Here is a 17803-nt window from a genome sequence, read left to right as displayed (position 1 = left end):
TATCAAAAACTGATTTTTTTATCTCAACATGTGAAAAAAAGAGTTTCTGTTAGCTAAATTTAAATGTTATGACTGAGTACATGTTCTCACTTCAAAAGCTACTGCTGTAGAAACTCAAGCTCTAGCAACCTTTGTGAACAAGGACACCTATCAGAAGGAGGTGAAAGTTGTTGTCTCTCAGAAAGCCACACTGAGCTGTGAAGTGTCTGACTCCAAAACTGAAGTGAAATGGTATAAAGACAGCAAACAACTGATCTCCAGTAGGACTGTTCACATGGAGAAAAGAGGCAAAATTCGTCAACTGGTGTTGGACAGTGTGGAGAAGAAGGATGCAGGAGAATACATCTGTGAAGTTGGAAATGAGAAGTTGGTCTTCAAGATTCATGTGACAGGTATAAAATACAGGAGAATCAATTTAGCAAAAAACTTACTGGTGTCTATCTACCATTAGCTATCTTTTATGTTAACTAGTTTATTAGCTTATGCATTTATTATTTTCATTGTATTAAAAACACATTTTTTACTCAACATAAAATATTGTGTTTATGCGCAATATAAGCCAGCTAATTGAATGGCTATAAAACATTTTGTAGAATGTCTGTGAAAAAAGAGTTTCTGTTAGCTAAATTCAAATGTTATGACTGAGTACATGTTCTCACTTTAAAAGCTGCTCCTGTAGAAACTCAAGCTCTAGCAACCTTTGTGAACAAGGACACCTATCAGAAGGAGGTGAAAGTTGTTGTCTCTCAGAAAGCCACACTGAGCTGTGAAGTGTCTGACTCCAAAACTGAAGTGAAATGGTATAAAGATGGCAAACAGCTGATCTCCAGTAGGACTGTCCATATGGAGACAAAAGGCAAAATCCGTCAACTGGTGTTAGAAAGTGTGGAGAAGAACGATGCAGGCGAATACATCTGTGAAGTTGGTAATGAGAAGCTGCCATTTAAGATTCTGGTGACGGGTATTTATGTCTTTTCCTTATTTCATCATTAGTTCTCCCTTGCATGTTTTTCCTTCAATACATTCCTTTCTACTAGCTCTGTTTTTATCAGACGCTATAGGTGAATTTTCTCAAAATGCAGTTCTGACACTAGTTCTGGTCACAATTCCAGATTTATAGCAATACTATCATGCTGATGCATTAGTATTTCTATAGTAATGACTTGCATGTGAACACGTATAAACCTTTTATTTAAGATGCAAGTTATAATTGATATGGTGTGAATTTCTGTGAGGAGACATTTATCATTTATGAAAGGAGGCTACACAATATTTTACAATATGCTTTTTCACTGTATTAGATTATTAGTCTTAAATTTACCACCATTAGAATTTTTCTACCCTTAAATCATCTGTTCCCCCAGTGTGTGCACTTTCAATGATTTGATCTTTTTTATTATTATTATTATTATTATTTAGAGCCTCAGGCCACTTTCATCAACAAGGACACCTATCAAATGGAGGTGAAAGTTTCTGTCTCTCAGAAAGCCACACTGAGCTGTGAAGTGTCTGACTCCAAAACTGAAGTGAAATGGTATAAAGATGGCAAAAAGCTGATCTCCAGTAGGACTGTCCGTATGGAGACAAAAGGCAAAATCCGTCAACTGGTGTTGGACAGTGTGGAGAAGAAGGATGTAGGAGAATACATCTGTGAAGTTGGAAATGAGAAGCTGGTCTTCAAGATACATGTGACAGGTATGGAATACAGGAGAATCAATTATGCACAAAAATCTCACTGTTATCCATTTGCCATTAGCTAGCTTTTATTGTAACTAGTAAATTAGCTTATACATTTATCATAGGTGATTTAGTTAACAGTTTCAAAAACTGATAAAATATTTCTCAACATAAAATATTTTGTTTATGATCAATATTAACTAGCTTGTAGAATGCCTATAAAACATTTAGTAGAATGTCTACAAAATAAGAATAAGCTAAAGAGTTTGTTGAAATTGAATGTTATGACTGAGTACATGTCCTTACTTTAAAAGCCGCTCCTGTAGAAACTCAAGCTCTAGCAACCTTTGTGAACAAGGACACCTATCAGAAGGAGGTGAAAGTTTCTGTCTCTCAGAAAGCCACACTGAGCTGTGAAGTGTCTGACTCCAAAACTGAAGTAAAATGGTATAAAGATGGCAAACAGCTGATCTCCAGTAGGACTGTCCATATGGAGACAAAAGGCAAAATCCGTCAACTGGTGTTGGACAGTGTGGAGAAGAAGGATGCAGGAGAGTACATCTGTGAAGTTGGAAATGAAAAGCTAGTCTTCAAGATACATGTGACAGGTATGGAATACAGGAGAATCAATTATGCACAAAAATCTCACTGTTATCCATTTGCCATTAGCTAGCTTTTATTGTAACTAGTAAATTAGCTTATACATTTATCATTGGTGATTTAGTTAACAGTTTCAAAAACTGATAAAATATTTCTCAACATAAAATATTTTGTTTATGATCAATATTAACTAGCTTGTAGAATGCCTATAAAACATTTAGTAGAATGTCTACAAAATAAGAATAAGCTAAAGAGTTTGTTGAAATTGAATGTTATGACTGAGTACATGTCCTTACTTTAAAAGCTGCTCCTGTAAAAACTCAAGCTCTAGCAACCTTTGTGAACAAGGACACCTATCAGAAGGAGGTGAAAGTTTCTGTCTCTCAGAAAGCCACACTGAGCTGTGAAGTGTCTGACTCCAAAACTGAAGTGAAATGGTATAAAGATGGCAAACAGCTGATCTCCAGTAGGACTGTCCATATGGAGACAAAAGGCAAAATCCGTCAACTGGTGTTGGACAGTGTGGAGAAGAAGGATGTAGGAGAGTACATCTGTGAAGTTGGAAATGAGAAGCTGATCTTCAAGATACATGGGACAGGTATGGAATACAGGAGAATTAATTATGCACAAAAATCTCACTGTTATCCATTTGCCATTAGCTAGCTTTTATTGTAACTAGTAAATTAGCTTATACATTTATCATAGGTGATTTAGTTAACAGTTTCAAAAACTGATAAAATATTTCTCAACATAAAATATTTTGTTTATGATCAATATTAACTAGCTTGTAGAATGCCTATAAAACATTGTGTAAAATGTCTATGAAATAAGGATAAGCTGAAGAGTAAGTTGAAAAATTGAATGTTATGACTGAGTACATGTCCTTAATTTAAAAGCCGCTCCTGTAGAAACTCAAGCTCTAGCAACCTTTGTGAACAAGGACACCTATCAGAAGGAGGTGAAAGTTTCTGTCTCTCAGAAAGCCACACTGAGCTGTGAAGTGTCTGACTCCAAAACTGAAGTGAAATGGTATAAAGATGGCAAACAGCTGATCTCCAGTAAAACACTCCACACAGAGGTGAAGGGCAAAATCCATCAACTGGTGTTGGACAGTGTTGAGAAGAAAGATGCAGGAGAATACATCTGTGAAGTTGGAAATGAGAAGCTGGTCTTTAAGATTCAGGTAGCAGGTAGGAAAGTGGTATTGTTTATTTACTTTAGCACTCACTTAAGGTGCAAGTGGCACTCGATTTTTTCTATTTTCATGCTGTTACTTTTTTGTACATTAGGAACTTTCATTCTTGTCCCTTCAGAACTTCAAGACACTTTTATCAATAAGGACACCTATCAGAAGGAGGTGAAAGTTTCTGTCTCTCAGAAAGCCGCACTGAGCTGTGAAGTGTCTGACTCCAAAACTGAAGTGAAATGGTATAAAGATGGCAAACAGCTGATCTCCAGTAAGACCGTACACAGAGAGGCAAAAGGCAAAATCCGTCAACTGGTGTTGGACAGTGTTGAAAAAAAAGATGCAGGAGAGTACATCTGTGAAGTTGGAAAAGAGAAGCAGGTCTTTAAAATTCAGGTGACAGGTATGTCATTTTTTATTTTTGCATGGTTTTATCAATATATTGAGGCAGTTGCAGATGATAAGAAAACATCTAGACCTTACTCATTTTGTGAAATTAAGAAGACAATCCTTGCATAGGCAGTATATGTTATCTGCATATCTAATCACTGAGTGACCCCTTCAAATGTATCTCAAATGTAATTCAGTTGCCCAAGCATTCAGGACAGGTAGAATTTGTGTGATCTCAGTATGGTGAGATAAATTGCTAGTTAAATTTAACTAACAACTTTTAGACTTGTTTTTTTTCTGCAACCAAACCTGAGACTGGGCAAGCAAACTGACAATTCCACTTCCTGGAGGACAAAATAATAAATTTTCAGTCTGTCCATCACCATCCTGTTTCAGACAGGAATAGAGTAGGTGTGCAAGTGGAAGGGATTTGTTCAGTTCTCCATGTGGTCTATTTGTTATGGTGCCTCCCTGTGGTGCATTCAGAAAGTATTCAGACCCCCTTCACTTTTTTCAATTTTGTTATGTAGCAGCCTGGTGGTCTAGTGGTTAAGATGCAGCGCTTCCACCGCTGCGACCCGGGTTCGATTCCCGGTCAGGGAACCATCCCCAGCCACTCTTAGTGCCGGTCCCAAGCCCGGATAAATTGGGAAGGGTTGCGTTAGGAAGGGCATCCAGCGTAAAACATGTGCCAAATCAAACGTGCGAAGGATCCGCTGTGGCGACCCCTAACGGGAGAAGCCGAAAAGAAAGTTATGTAGCAGCCTGATACCCTCAATTATTCACATAGATTTTTTCTTTCTCATGAATTTAAACTCAGTACCCCATAATGACAAAATGAAAACAGAATTCTAGAAATGTCTGTATTTTTTTTAAATAAACCCACCCTGAATGTCACATTTCTAAGTATTCAGACCCTTTACTCAGTATTTAGTTGAAGCACCTTTAGCAGCAATTATAGCCTTGTGTCTTTTTGGTTATGACACAAGAAACTTTGTACACTTGGATTAGGGGATTTTCTTCTATTCTTCATGGCAGATCCTCTCAAGTTCGGTCAGGTTGGATGGGGACCGTTGGTGGAAAGCCACTCAAGTTTCTCTAGAGATGTTCAATAGGGTTCAAGTCAGGGATCTGGCTAGGCCACTCTGGGACACTTACAGAGTTGTACTTAAGCGACTTCTGTGTTGTCTTGGTTGTGCACTTAGGGTCGTTGTCATGTAGGAAGGGGAACCTTCAACCCAGTCTGAGGTCTTCATCACTGTGGAACAGGTTTTTGTTGAGGATATTTCTGTACTTTTACCATTCAGCTTTCCCTCAACTTTGACCAGTTGCCCATACCTGCTGCAGAAAAATACCCCTACATCATGATGCCACCACCATCATGCTTCACTGTTGGGATGGTCTTGGGCAGGTGATGAGCAGTGCTTGATTTCTTTTAGACTTAAAATTTGGAATTGAGGCTAACCAGTTCAATCATGATTTCTTTAGACAAAAGAATCTTGTTCCACACAGTCTGAGAGTCCTTCAGGTAAATTTTTGCAAACGCTTAAAGGGTTTCTATGGGTTTTGAAGCAAGGAGAGGCTTCCGTCTAGCCACTCTGCACAAATTAGTCGAGGACTGCAGTGATAGCTGTCCTTTTGGAACTTTGTCCTATTTTCGCAGAGGATCTCTGGATATTAATCAGAGTGATAATCAGGTTCTTTGTCAACTCTCTTACTAAGGCTCTTTTTTCCCGATTGGTGCATTTGGCTGGTCGACCAGCTCTTGGAAGTGTCCTGATTGTGCCACACTTCTTCCATTTAAGACTTAAGGAGGCCACAGTGCTCTTGGGAACCGACAATGCAGCAGCATTTCTTTTTTTGACTTCTCCAGATCTGCACATTGCAACAATCCTGTCTCTGAGCTCTGCAAGCAGATCCTTTGACCTCATTGCTTGGTTTTTGCTCTGATATGCATCGGCAGCTGTGAGCCCTTTCATATACAGATGTGTGCCTTTCCAAATCATGTTTAATCAATAAACTTTTTCACAGTAATTCTCCAGTCAAAATGTAGAAACATCTCAGCAAAGATCAAGAGAGCATCTAAGCTAATAATGAAGTGTTCAGCAAAGGGTCTGAATACTTATGTGCATGTGATAAGTCAGGTTTTTTCTATTAAAAAATATAGACATTTCAAGAATTCTGGATCCTTTTGGAGTATTGAATGTAGATTATTGAGAAAAAAATAAATCTGAATAATTGTAGTGTCGGGCTCAGCATAAAATAAAAAAAATGTAGGGGGTCTGAATGCTTTCTGAAAGCACTGTATATCACATATTAGGCTCTTTATTATGTTTTCATTCAGAACCTCAAGCTTTGTTTGCCAACAAGGACACCTATAAGAAGGAGGTGAAGGTTTCTGTCTCTCAGAAAGCCACACTGAGCTGTGAAGTGTCTGACTCCAAAACTGAAGTAAAATGGTATAAAGACGGCAAACAGCTGATCTCCAGTCAGACTGTTCACATGGAGGCAAAGGGCAAAATCCGTCAACTGGTGTTGGACAGTGTGGAAGCAAAAGATGCAGGAGAATACACCTGTGAAGTTGGAAATGAGAAGCTGGTCTTTATAATTCAGGTGGCAGGTACAGAAATGGTTTCAGAGTTTATATAATTGTTTAGGTATTAAATAATAAAAATATATCTGTAGATATGTATATATATTCTTTACTCATTCCATGATAAAGTACAGGGGTCACCAACGTGGTGCCCACGGGCACCAGGTAGCCCGCAAGGACCACATGAGTAGCCCGTGGGCCCTTTCTAAAAATAGCTGTTTCCTACTTTGTTAAATCATTGTTGATCATTATTATGAGAAATCATTAACATGATCAGTGTTTTCACATAGATGAATATCATTAATTATTAATAATAACATATAATAAAAGGTAAATTGAGCAAATTTGTCATTTCAGATCAAACTGAAAACTGTGTGTATCAAACTGGTAGCCCTTCACATTAATCGGTACCCAAGAAGTAGCTCTCAGTTTTAAAAAGGTTGGTGACCCCTGATATAGAACAACATGGTCAGCTGGCTAAAATGGGGGAAAACTAGAATGTATGTCAAAGAACAGCTACTTCTTCTGTCTTTAGGTGTAAAATAAGCAAGATTGTTTCAGGCATGCAAGTAAAAGCGATTTGTGTTGTTTTTATTTAGTCAATTATTAAAAAGAATTTTTACGGTACATTTTAAACTATTTGCAATAATTATTCCATCAGAACCTCAGGCCACTTTCATCAACAAGGACTCCTATCAGAAGGAGGTGAAAGTTTCTGCTTCACAAAAAGCCACACTTAGCTGTGAAGTGTCTGACACCAAAACTGAAGTGAAATGGTATAAAGACAGCAAACAACTCATCTCCAGTAGGACTGTCCATATAGAGACGAAGGGCAAAATGCGTCAGTTGGTGTTGGACAGTGTGGAGAAAATAGATGCAGGAGAATACATCTGTGAAGTTGGAAATGAGAAGCTGGTCTTCAAGATTCAGGTGGCAGGTAAAAGAATGGTTTTAGAGTTGTTATCATTTTTTATGTATTAAATGATTTAAAATATAGTTGATGAAAAAGTGGCTCAGCTTGACTCATCCCATAATATACAGTAGAAAACAACATGGTCAGATGGCTAATATCGGGGAAACTAGAACTACTTCTGCTGTCTACCTCCAATGCCTTAAAATAAGCAAGATTGGTACAGGCATGCAAGGTGAAGCAATTAGTGTTGTCATTGTTTGGTAATTTATTTTTTAACTATTTGCAATAATTGTTCCATCAGAACCTCAGGCCACTTTCATCAACATCGACACCTATCAAAAGGAGGTGAAAGTTTCTGCTTCTCAGAAAGCCACATTGAGCTGTGAAGTGTCTGACGCCAAAACAGAGGTGAAATGGTATAAAGACGGCAGACAACTGGTCTCCAGTAGGACTGTCCACACAGAGACGAAGGGCAAAATCCGTCAGTTGGTGTTGGACACTGTAGAGAAGAAGGACGCAGGAGAGTACACCTGTCAAGTTGGAAATGAGAAGCTGCTCTTTAAAATTCAAGTGACAGGTATGTCAAATTGTTTGAATTTTGCTTGTTTTTATGAGTATAAAGAGGCACATTCAGATGATAAGTAAACATCTAAACTGTAAATCTGTGAATATGAGAATGAGCCTAGCGACCTAGACTGGGCCTAGACAGTGTATGCAATTTGGAATTCTAAAATTCTATGTAAAAAAGCATCTATTACCTGAGCAATCCTTTATCCTTTCATCCTTCAAATTGTTCACTAAGCAGAAATGGCTAAGTTAGTAGCCCAAGCACTTTGGACCCACAGAATTTGTCTATAGGTTTTTTTAAAATATGCTACCGAATAGCTATAGCAAACAAAGTTTTTATTTGATATGTAGCTTTTTCTAAACACAATTTGATTCCTAGTAATGTGTTGTACCCATATCTGAGGCACAGCAGATAAGTTACTTTGTTTTGAGGATTCATGTACTTAATGTTTGGGGAGCTGATTAGCTAGATCAGTTGAACTAACATCTTTTTATTTATTGTTATTATTGATTCTGGACAACCAAATCTGAGACTTGGCAAGAACAATTGACTTTCTGGTGGAAATACAAGTGGACAGAATTTGTCATGTGTTTCTATGTGGTCTGTCTGTCAAGGTGTCTCTCAATAATTCCACATCTAGGGCTCTTCATTAATTTTTCTTCCAGAAGCTCAAGCCATGTTTGTCAATAAAGACACCTACCAGAAGGAGGTGAATGTTTCTGGATCTCAGAAAGCCACACTTAGTTGTGAAGTGTCTGATGACAAAACTGAAGTGAAATGGTATAAAGATGGCAAACAGCTAATCTCCAGTAAGACTGTCCACATGGAGACAAAGGGCAAAATCCGTCAACTGGTATTAGACAGCGTGGAGAAGAGGGATGCAGGAGAGTACATCTGTAAAGTTGACAATGAGAAGCTGGACTTCAAGATTCAAGTGTCAGGTATATTTGTAGTTCGTTTTCAGCTATTTTAATCTTTTGGCATCAACTAGTAAATTATTTACTGTTAAACATCCTCTTTACTGAAATATCCTTGTGTCTCTACAGACATCTCAGCTAAATTTCAAAAGAAATCCAGTGTGAAGGAAACTATAGCTGTGCAAGAAACTGAGAACATCACCCTGTCCACTATGGTAACAACAGAACATGCTAATGTCAATTGGTTCAGGGATGGAGTAGAGCTAAAAGAGGGAAATAAGTATGAAATGAAGAGAGAAGGTTTGTCTTGTGTCCTTATCATTAAGTCTTCTGAAGCAAAGGACAGAGGCACCTATACGTGTCAGACAGCTGAGGACAAGATGGAATTCCAGGTTCAGATAAAAGGTAAGGTAATGGTACCAGGTTTTTTACATATGCAGTATAATTTCTTTCAGTTAACTTTTGAATGCTTTTTTTTTTTTTTTTTTTTTTACAGAGTCTCCACTAAAGTTTGTGGTTGGCTTGGAGTCAGTATCTGTTGTCCTGGGCAGCAACAAGACTCTGTCCTGCCAGCTAAACAGAGCTGCAGGAGATGTCCTTTGGAGACACAATGGCAAAGAAATTAAGCCTGGAGGCAGATATGTCATCCGTGCTGATGGAGCTCAACGTTTACTGACCGTTTCCTCAGTAGCCCAGGAAGATGAAGGAGAGTACACTTGCGAATGCAGAGATGACAAGACTACTGCTAAAATTACCACTAAAGGTGAGCAAAGCCTGCATGGCCCTGCTAAAACTTAAATATTGATCAATGAGAAAGTGAATAAAAATAGTTCTGACAATAGTTCTGGGTGCATGGCAATTACCTGAATATTTATACTTATTCTATATGTAAAGTTACGTGTAAATGGTTCCTGTTCTAGCTCCACGTTTGGTGAAGTTTGTGTCGAAGTTGAACAATGTCGTGGCAAATGAGGGCAAGGATGCAATCTTTAAATGTTCCATCACTCCTGCGGACGTGAGTGTGAGATGGCTGTTTAATGACGTACCTGTCACCACTGGTCCCAAATTCAAGATTGCACATGGAGGCACAAGCCATTCACTTACAATCACTGCGGCCACACTCGATGATGTGGGTGAAATCAGTGTGGATGCTGAAGGGAAAGTGTGTAAAGCAACTCTGCAAGTGCAAAGTAAGAAAAGTGGAAACATTTTATATAATTTGTTAGTTCTTTTGGTTTACCAAAAAGATAAATGTTAAAACATTTTTCATATATTTAAATACATGTTTTCTTAAATGGCTAAATGGCATTACAATGGTAAATTTATCTGCTTGTTATTTGAAAGTCACTAAATGTGTTAATGTGGTGCTTGAGTACTTGTGGTTCTACTTTGCATATTTTTTTTAGAGCTCCCTGTTTTGTTCATTAAGAAGCTTGAGAACAAAACAGTCCAAGAGCAGGACAGTGTGGAGCTTCATGTGGAACTGAGTAGGCTATCCACTGAAGTGAAATGGATGAAGAATGGTGTTGTGATGCAGCCTGAAGGTAATGTGCAGATTCAAGTTGATGGAGTTAAACAGACTCTGATCTTCAAGAGTGTAACCTGCGCTGACCGAGGCCTTTACTCTTGTGAGACTCTGGATGACAAGACTCAAGCCAAACTGACTGTAGAAAGTAAGTCTGTCTCTGGTTTCCATATATATATATATATATATATATATATATATATATATATATATATATATATATATATATATATATATATATAATATCAAGTACAAATATTTAGACCACTAAACAGATAATGATTATGTTACTGTGTTACACTTCTACCTAAAAAGATTGACAACGGATTTCTAACAATCTCCTCTGATTGTCACTCTCTCAGAGAAGAAGATCCAGGTTATTAGGGGCTTGAAAGAAATGAAAGTGCATGAACAGGAGACAGTAACAATGGAGCTGGAACTTAGCCAACCTGATGTGGAGGCTTTCTGGACCAAAGATGGCCAAAAACTCAGAGCAAATCCCAAAATCCTTATTACAGCTCTGGGTAATAAACATTCCTTGACCATGTCCCAGCTGAAGATGGAAGACAGTGGGATGATCTCTTTCCAGGCAGAAGGTGTCCACACCTCAGCAAAACTCATTGTCACAGGTAGGTCTGTTTTCATCAGTTGAAATTAAAATCTCTGAATATAAACAGACTGTTTTACCACTCTATTTTGTGTTTTGCAGAACCTCCTGCAACGTTCCTAAGACCATTAGAAGATGTGACGACTTCAGAAAAGGAAAAAGCCACCTTTGAGTGTGAAGTGTCCAGAGTAAATGCTGATGTAAAGTGGTTTAAGGTATACAGATGTTGTTTACTTATTTAGTTGCAACCAGCTCTTTAAAATATCTTCAAAAAGCAAAGATATATTAGTAAATATTTACAGAAATTATAGACACAAAATGAACATAAAACCTCTTTATCCTCAGAATGATGAAGAACTGAAACCAGGAAAGAGATACATGATGCATTCCCAAGGTCGGAAGCGTAGCCTCCTCATCCAGAAGTGCACTTATGAGGACCAAGGCTTATACATCTGTAAAACAACTGATGACAACACATCGGCCAAGCTGACCGTTAATGGTAACATCTAGTTTGAGAGTTTCATGTTATGAATCTATTTACTAGTATCAATTTCTAGAAGCAGTGGCCTTAGACATAAATTATTGCCACTCTCCTTTTTGTTTTTTCCACAGCCCGTGACATTAAGATTATTAAGCAGCTGCAGGATTTGGAAGTGACTGAGAAAGAGAGTGCAGCATTTGTCTGTGAGGTGTCACATGATGAAGTTGAGGTTCAGTGGTTTAAAGGTGATGTAAAACTCAAAGCTGGGGACAACATTAAGATGAGACAAGAAGGTGAGTTAAGTTCATGTTAACAATGATTCTGATTATTCAGAAGGTAACAGCAGTTGTATATTATAAGTTATAATAAAGTATTTCTGATATGATATAATTTCTATAGAAATTATAACAAATAAAAAAGTTTGTATCATTACTTAATTCACTGTTTCACAAGGTATAAGGGAATTCAGACATTTCAGAATGTGCTGTAACAGCAAAATACAAATTTGTGGTAGTAACAGTAGTGCCTTTTTCTATTTTTGAAGGCAGAAGATATTTTGTGTTCTTCAAGTCTGTGAAACCTGAAGATGCAGATGAAATCAAATTTGTGGCTGAAAAGGCCTCATCAGTTGCTAAGCTCACAATTAAAGGTAGGTGTCTGTTAAACTTTGCATGCATTTCAGTTTAAGTACTGTGCTGTATATTGTCATAACAATGGCCTCAATCAGCTGAGATCTTATGAGGTCTTTTGGTGCTGTCAATATCCTAAAAGCTTTTAAATGATTGCAGAACTGCCTGTGAGGTTTGTAAAGAAACTCCGCGACAAAATTGCCATGTACAAACACCGGGGATTTTTGGAGTGTCAGGTGTCTCGAACAAGTGCCACTGTCACATGGTATAAGAACAAGGAGAAGATCAAAGCGAGTGCAAAGTATGAGATTTCCAGCGAGGATGTTTATCGCAAGCTCACCATCAACGATGTGGACTCTGGGGATGAAGCCACATACATGTGTGATGCTGGTGATGAGCAGACATCATGCAAGCTACTTGTGGAAGGTAATAAGAAGGAAATGTTTGCAATATGCTGGAGCTGAACTAGGCATAACATTTCCTAATCAGGTATTTCATCTGTTTAGTGATAAGATAAAAATAATAAAAATCAGGTGTATGACAAGAATAAAAAATAAAAAATAAATTTATTTTAAAAATGATAGTTTCAAACGTTTATCTCTCTGCTTGCTGGTAATTTCTTTTTCCCTTTGCATCTTCCGAACTTCATCTAATCGAATTCCAAGCTAGATGTTGTATTTAGTGTAATTGCTAATGTAATTGATATTGACTTTTGTGGTTTATCTAGAAATATTCTCACAATTTTCCCATTGCTAAGAATATAATGTAATGTCATGATGATTTCCAGAACAGGCCATCAGTATCGTCAAAGAGCTTAGCGCAGTGGAAGTGACTGAGCCATTTGCAGCTCACTTCGAGGTGGAAATCAGCGTGGAAACCGTCAAGCCTGTGAAATGGGCCCTAGATGGAGAAATTCTGAGCGAGAGCAGTGATATTGAGATCGAGAAAGAAGGCACCATGCATCACCTTACATTTAAAAAGACCAATGCTTCGATGTCAGGAACTGTGCAGTTCACAGCTGGAAAGAGCAAATCGACAGCTCGGCTTACAGTGAAAGGTTTGACTGGCAATAGCAATGTGAAGTTTTTTACAGTACAAAATTCTTGAAAACACCGTGTTGGAGTGTTGTTATATATAAAAAAAATATCCACATTTGGCTGTTCTGATTCATAATTCAACAGTGCTCTGTTATAAATGCATCCGTGATTTCCTTCACAGAGCGTCCCATCGAGGTGGTTGAACCACTCAAAAATGTGACTGGCCAAGAAAAGGCCTCATCCACACTGTCATGTAGACTATCAGCTGTTCCTAAAGAAGTGTTTTGGTTTAAGGGTCAAACTGCTCTGGAAGCATCCAGCAAATATGTTATGAAACAAACTGGTGCTGAAGTGCATCTGGTCATCAAGGCACTGAGTCCAGATGATGCTGGCGAGTACCGCTGTCAAACCGAGACTTGTGAGACCAAAGCTACACTCACAGTTGAAGGTATAGTTTTCTGCTTGGTTTTTTTTCACTTTTGATAATAACTATCTAACATTTTCTGCATACTTTTTGGCATATAATTTTCCATTTCTTTATAATATTATTATTATTATTATTATTATTACTATGCAGTTTGTTCTTTACCTTCCTACTTTTCATACAAGTGCACCATTTAGACAGTGATGTAATAGTTTCTCTGCCTTATGTAGTGCACTTTTTGAATGGGAAAATGGAACAACCTTTTTAAACACTAAACTGATTGGTCCACAGTGCGTAAAGTCCAGATCACCAAACACTTGACGGACGTGGAGGTTGATGAAGATGGTGATGCTGTGTTTACTTGTGAGGTGAATTATGCTGATGAGGAAGCTGAGTGGTTCCTCAATGACAAGCCGCTGTTTAGCAATGAAGTTAATGTTATCCAGCATGTTAATAAGGTACACAGCATCACCCTTAAGAACCTGGCACCTCAAGATGGTGGGAAAATCACCTTTAAGATCAGGGAAGAGAAGCAGACCGTCTGCCTGAATGTAAAAGGTATTGTGTTTGGGAACAAAGTTTAGCAGTGCCTTGCATAACTATTCAGCACCTTTAACTTTTTAATCATGTGTTAATTGGGATTATATGTCATGCATAACCATGTTGTTTAGAAAGGGCTAAATTGGTAAAAAAAAAAAAGGGCTCAATGTTCAAATGAGACAAAAAAAAATTCTGACCTTCACATAAAGCACTTCATTTGGTGAGAACCCATCATCTGGAGAACACTATCTTGCTTGCTTTTTTATTAGCAGAGCCTGGGAAACTGGTCAATGTGGCAGGATAAAAGAAGCTGAATTTGAATGACTACTTGTTCAAGGCACTGCTGCAAGAGTCTTGTGGCATGGATAATTTCTAAAGGCTGATTTTTGATTTGTTGTACTGCAGAAAAGAAAGGCGTCTTCCTTAAGTTGTTAGACGATGTTATCGGAGAAGAAAAGGGCACTGTAACTCTTAAATGTGAAGCCTCAAAACCAACCGTGTCCCCAGTTTGGCGGAAAGATGGTATGGTCCTTTGTGCAGACAACAAGCATGAACTGCTGCATGATGGTAGGATCCTGGGTCTAACAATCCGGGACATCACACAGGCGGATGCCGGAGAGTACAGCTGTGACATTGGTACAGATATTACAAAGTCAAAAGTCAAAATTAGAGGTATGATAAAAATAAAAAAAAATGGACATGACATTTAGATATCTCCTTATTGTTCACAATGTTTTTTTTTGTTATACATTAATTATGGAAAAAAATTTTGTGTTATTGTTGGACAGCATTATAATACGTAGGAAGAATGACAAGGAATCCTTAATATAATGATTTGGACACCTTCTAACCAAACACATTTAAGAATTTAACAGTGTTCTGGTATATGATATAGGACCATTTATAATGTTTTTCACTATTAATTTGTTCCCCCACATCACACAGACATCAGCATTGGCATCACAAAACGCTTGAAGTCTGTGGAGGCTAAAGCAGGTGAGACCTGCTTGTTCGAATGCATCCTCTCTCGAGAAAGCTCAGAAACATGTTCGTGGAGCCTGCAAGGAAAACCTGTAACGAGTGGAGGGCGTTTCCAAATTAGCAGCAAAGGCCGAAAACACACACTTAGCATTAAGGGAGTGACTGGGTCTGACTCAGGGGAGGTCGTTTTCAAACTCAAGCACTTGAGCTCGAGCGCAACATTGTCTGTGGAAGGTGAGATGCCAGTCGTACTGTTTTTGGCAATACACATCCCTCAACTAACATTTTATACAACATTTTATTATGTCCACATGTTTCTCGGCAGTGGTTGTGCTTGCTTTTCATTTCTTGGTGTCATACATCTGAAGGTTATATAACTGTGATAATTATTTAGACCTAACAACCCAATAAGTCTTTTAGAAGTAAAAAAAGTCAAAGAAGTAGCATTTAAGTATTTCTATGCAACCTTATTAAATATTTTCACTGCTATGTTTTCTTTGCTTTAGGAGAAATTATTACCTTCTGTAAAGAACTACAGGGCGTTAGCATTGCACTTGGAGAAGATGCTATATTCCTCTGTGAGCTCAGTCAGGCTGCCTTGAATGTTGTTTGGTGTAAGAATGGAAAGCCAATCCAGAAGAGCCAAAAGTATGAGATTGTTCAGGAAAATAAGGTTGTGAAGCTGATTGTTCACAATGTTACTGCTAAAGATTCTGGAGAATACAGCTGTGAGGTGACCGGTGGACCAACCTCAAAAGCTCAACTACAAATCAAAGGTGCTTCTTTAATCATTTTAATATATGAATACTTTTATAATTGCTACGTTATGAGTCAAATTTGTATTTTGATTTTCAGAGCCCGTCAATAAGTTCATCCGTGAGCTAGAAGATATCACCGCACATGAAAAAGGTGCCATCAGTTTTGAATGTGAAACTGCCCATCCAGCTTCCAAAATCACTTGGCTGAAAGGTGTGAAAGAGATCAAAGCAGGAAGAAAGTATGAAATGACCCAAAAGGAAAGAATCCTCATTCTCACAGTGAAAAATTTGGAGAAGGCTGACAGTGATGCATACTCGTGTAGCATAGACACTGCCAAAACCACTGCCAAGCTAAATGTCCAAGGTAAGTTTCGAGAGAATTAGTTAATAATGTCTGAAATGTGATCTTTAGTAAATATTTCCAGTAATAGGTACAGGCTCATAATATTCAGTACATGGTCATAATCTGCTTGAGATTATGCCACAGCAATTATTTTAGTTACTGGATGTTGCCATCTATTTATACCTTTCTAGTTATGTTTAAAATTAGCCTTGTTGTGAACAGTGTCTGATCAATCAGAATCTAGAATTGTGGTGTAAAACAAAAAAATGCTTGAACCTCGAATTCTCATAAAAAGTCCTGAGGCTTAATGAAAAGGCTGTTGAGTGAAGAACATGGGCAAACTATACTTATTTGCGGTTGCTTTATGTATTAGCCTGATTTTGATTTTCTATTAAGAATATTTGTCTCCAACTTGACCCTCTACACAAGTCACAACTCGAATTTTTTAGATTGTTTATGGTAAGCCTAAAAAGTGGAAAGTGGTTTCTAATCAACCAAATGAATACATCAAGATTGAGGATCTGTGATATTTACACACACATATACAGTGGTGTGAAAAAGTGTTTCCCCCTACCTGATTTTTTTTTTTTGCATGTTTATCACATTTTAAAGTTTTAGGTCATTAAACTTATTTAAATATTAGTAAAAGATAAAATAAGTGAGCACAACATGCAGTTTTTAAATGAAGGTTTTTATTATTGAGGAAAAACAAAATCCAAAACTACACTACAAAACTATCTCTCTCTCTCTCTCTCTCTCTCTCTCTCTCTCTCTCTCTCTCTCTCTCTAATATATATATATATATATATTAGAGAGAGAGAGAGAGAGAGAGAGAGAGAGAGCTTTACTTACTTACTTTACCTTACTTGCCAATTCTCTTCTTTTGTTATTTAAATTGCCAGTTCTCCCAGCTATTTTCACTCATGAGTTGAAGAACCAAGAGGCTTTAGAGAAGGAAAGTGTCACCTGGTGCTGTGAGCTGTCTAAACCAGATATAATAGTTCAGTGGCGTAAAGGGGAAGTAGACCTTTGTCCTTGTGCCAAGTATGAATTCCGGCAAGATGGTCACCTTCTCCAGTTGATTATACATGATGTTGACCTTGAAGACTCTGGAGACTACACCTGTGACAGTGGAGATAAAAAAACTACAGCACACCTAGAAGTAAAGGGTAGGATTTGAACCAAATCTGGAATCTTTGTGAGGGATGACACAGCGGGTTTATAATTTTCCTCTATTTGAACTCCACCTGTTTACTTTGCAGCACTACCTATATTGTTTAAAAACCCTCTGAATAAACTGGAAGCTGGAGCTGGGGAAACTGCCATATTCCGATGTGAGCTTACCAAACCTGGAGCATCAGTAGTGTGGAGAAAAGATCAAAAGATTCTACGGTCCGGCAACAAACACCAGTTAAGGCAAGATGGTGCAGTGGTTGAGCTAGTCATCTATACTCTACAGGAAGCAGACTCAGGAGAGTATTCCTGTGATTCTGGGTATGAAATGACTTCTGCCCAACTCACGGTAAAGGGTATGAACCAAAATTCTACTTTCTTAACTGGCGACTGTGACTCTAAACCCTTTACCTCTATTCCATGCCACTTTCTGCATGGTTCAACTCATATTTTCCACATCG

General features: G+C 37.9%; 1 protein-coding gene across 28 annotated transcripts in view; it reads left to right on the top strand.

Moving 5' to 3' along the window:
* obscnb (obscurin, cytoskeletal calmodulin and titin-interacting RhoGEF b) overlaps positions 1-17803 on the top strand; it is a 59050-nt gene that overhangs the window by 10798 nt on the left and 30449 nt on the right. For 9 of the 28 annotated variants that reach the window (XM_083567244.1, XM_083567248.1, XM_083567243.1 and 6 more), the window contains exons 11-40: positions 99-392; positions 668-961; positions 1420-1695; positions 1992-2285; positions 2582-2875; positions 3174-3467; positions 3567-3866; positions 6198-6473; positions 7108-7383; positions 7661-7936; positions 8593-8868; positions 8974-9249; positions 9341-9607; positions 9765-10034; positions 10251-10517; positions 10732-10998; positions 11079-11191; positions 11322-11475; positions 11589-11750; positions 12002-12106; positions 12246-12512; positions 12874-13143; positions 13305-13571; positions 13839-14105; positions 14493-14759; positions 15033-15302; positions 15575-15844; positions 15924-16190; positions 17072-17338; positions 17432-17698. In XM_083567244.1, coding sequence (XP_083423370.1) covers positions 99-392; positions 668-961; positions 1420-1695; positions 1992-2285; positions 2582-2875; positions 3174-3467; positions 3567-3866; positions 6198-6473; positions 7108-7383; positions 7661-7936; positions 8593-8868; positions 8974-9249; positions 9341-9607; positions 9765-10034; positions 10251-10517; positions 10732-10998; positions 11079-11191; positions 11322-11475; positions 11589-11750; positions 12002-12106; positions 12246-12512; positions 12874-13143; positions 13305-13571; positions 13839-14105; positions 14493-14759; positions 15033-15302; positions 15575-15844; positions 15924-16190; positions 17072-17338; positions 17432-17698 — 7710 coding nt within the window. The remainder of the gene's footprint in view (positions 1-98; positions 393-667; positions 962-1419; positions 1696-1991; positions 2286-2581; positions 2876-3173; positions 3468-3566; positions 3867-6197; positions 6474-7107; positions 7384-7660; positions 7937-8592; positions 8869-8973; positions 9250-9340; positions 9608-9764; positions 10035-10250; positions 10518-10731; positions 10999-11078; positions 11192-11321; positions 11476-11588; positions 11751-12001; positions 12107-12245; positions 12513-12873; positions 13144-13304; positions 13572-13838; positions 14106-14492; positions 14760-15032; positions 15303-15574; positions 15845-15923; positions 16191-17071; positions 17339-17431; positions 17699-17803) is intronic. The other 19 variants (XM_083567254.1, XM_083567251.1, XM_083567246.1 and 16 more) reach the window with 16 other exon arrangements.

The sequence above is a fragment of the Silurus aristotelis genome, assembly GCF_946808225.1.
Source record: "Silurus aristotelis genome assembly, chromosome: 1".
NCBI lineage: Eukaryota > Metazoa > Chordata > Actinopteri > Siluriformes > Siluridae > Silurus > Silurus aristotelis.
Note: the sequence above shows the minus strand (reverse complement) of the source record. Positions and strands in the feature narration are given on the sequence as shown.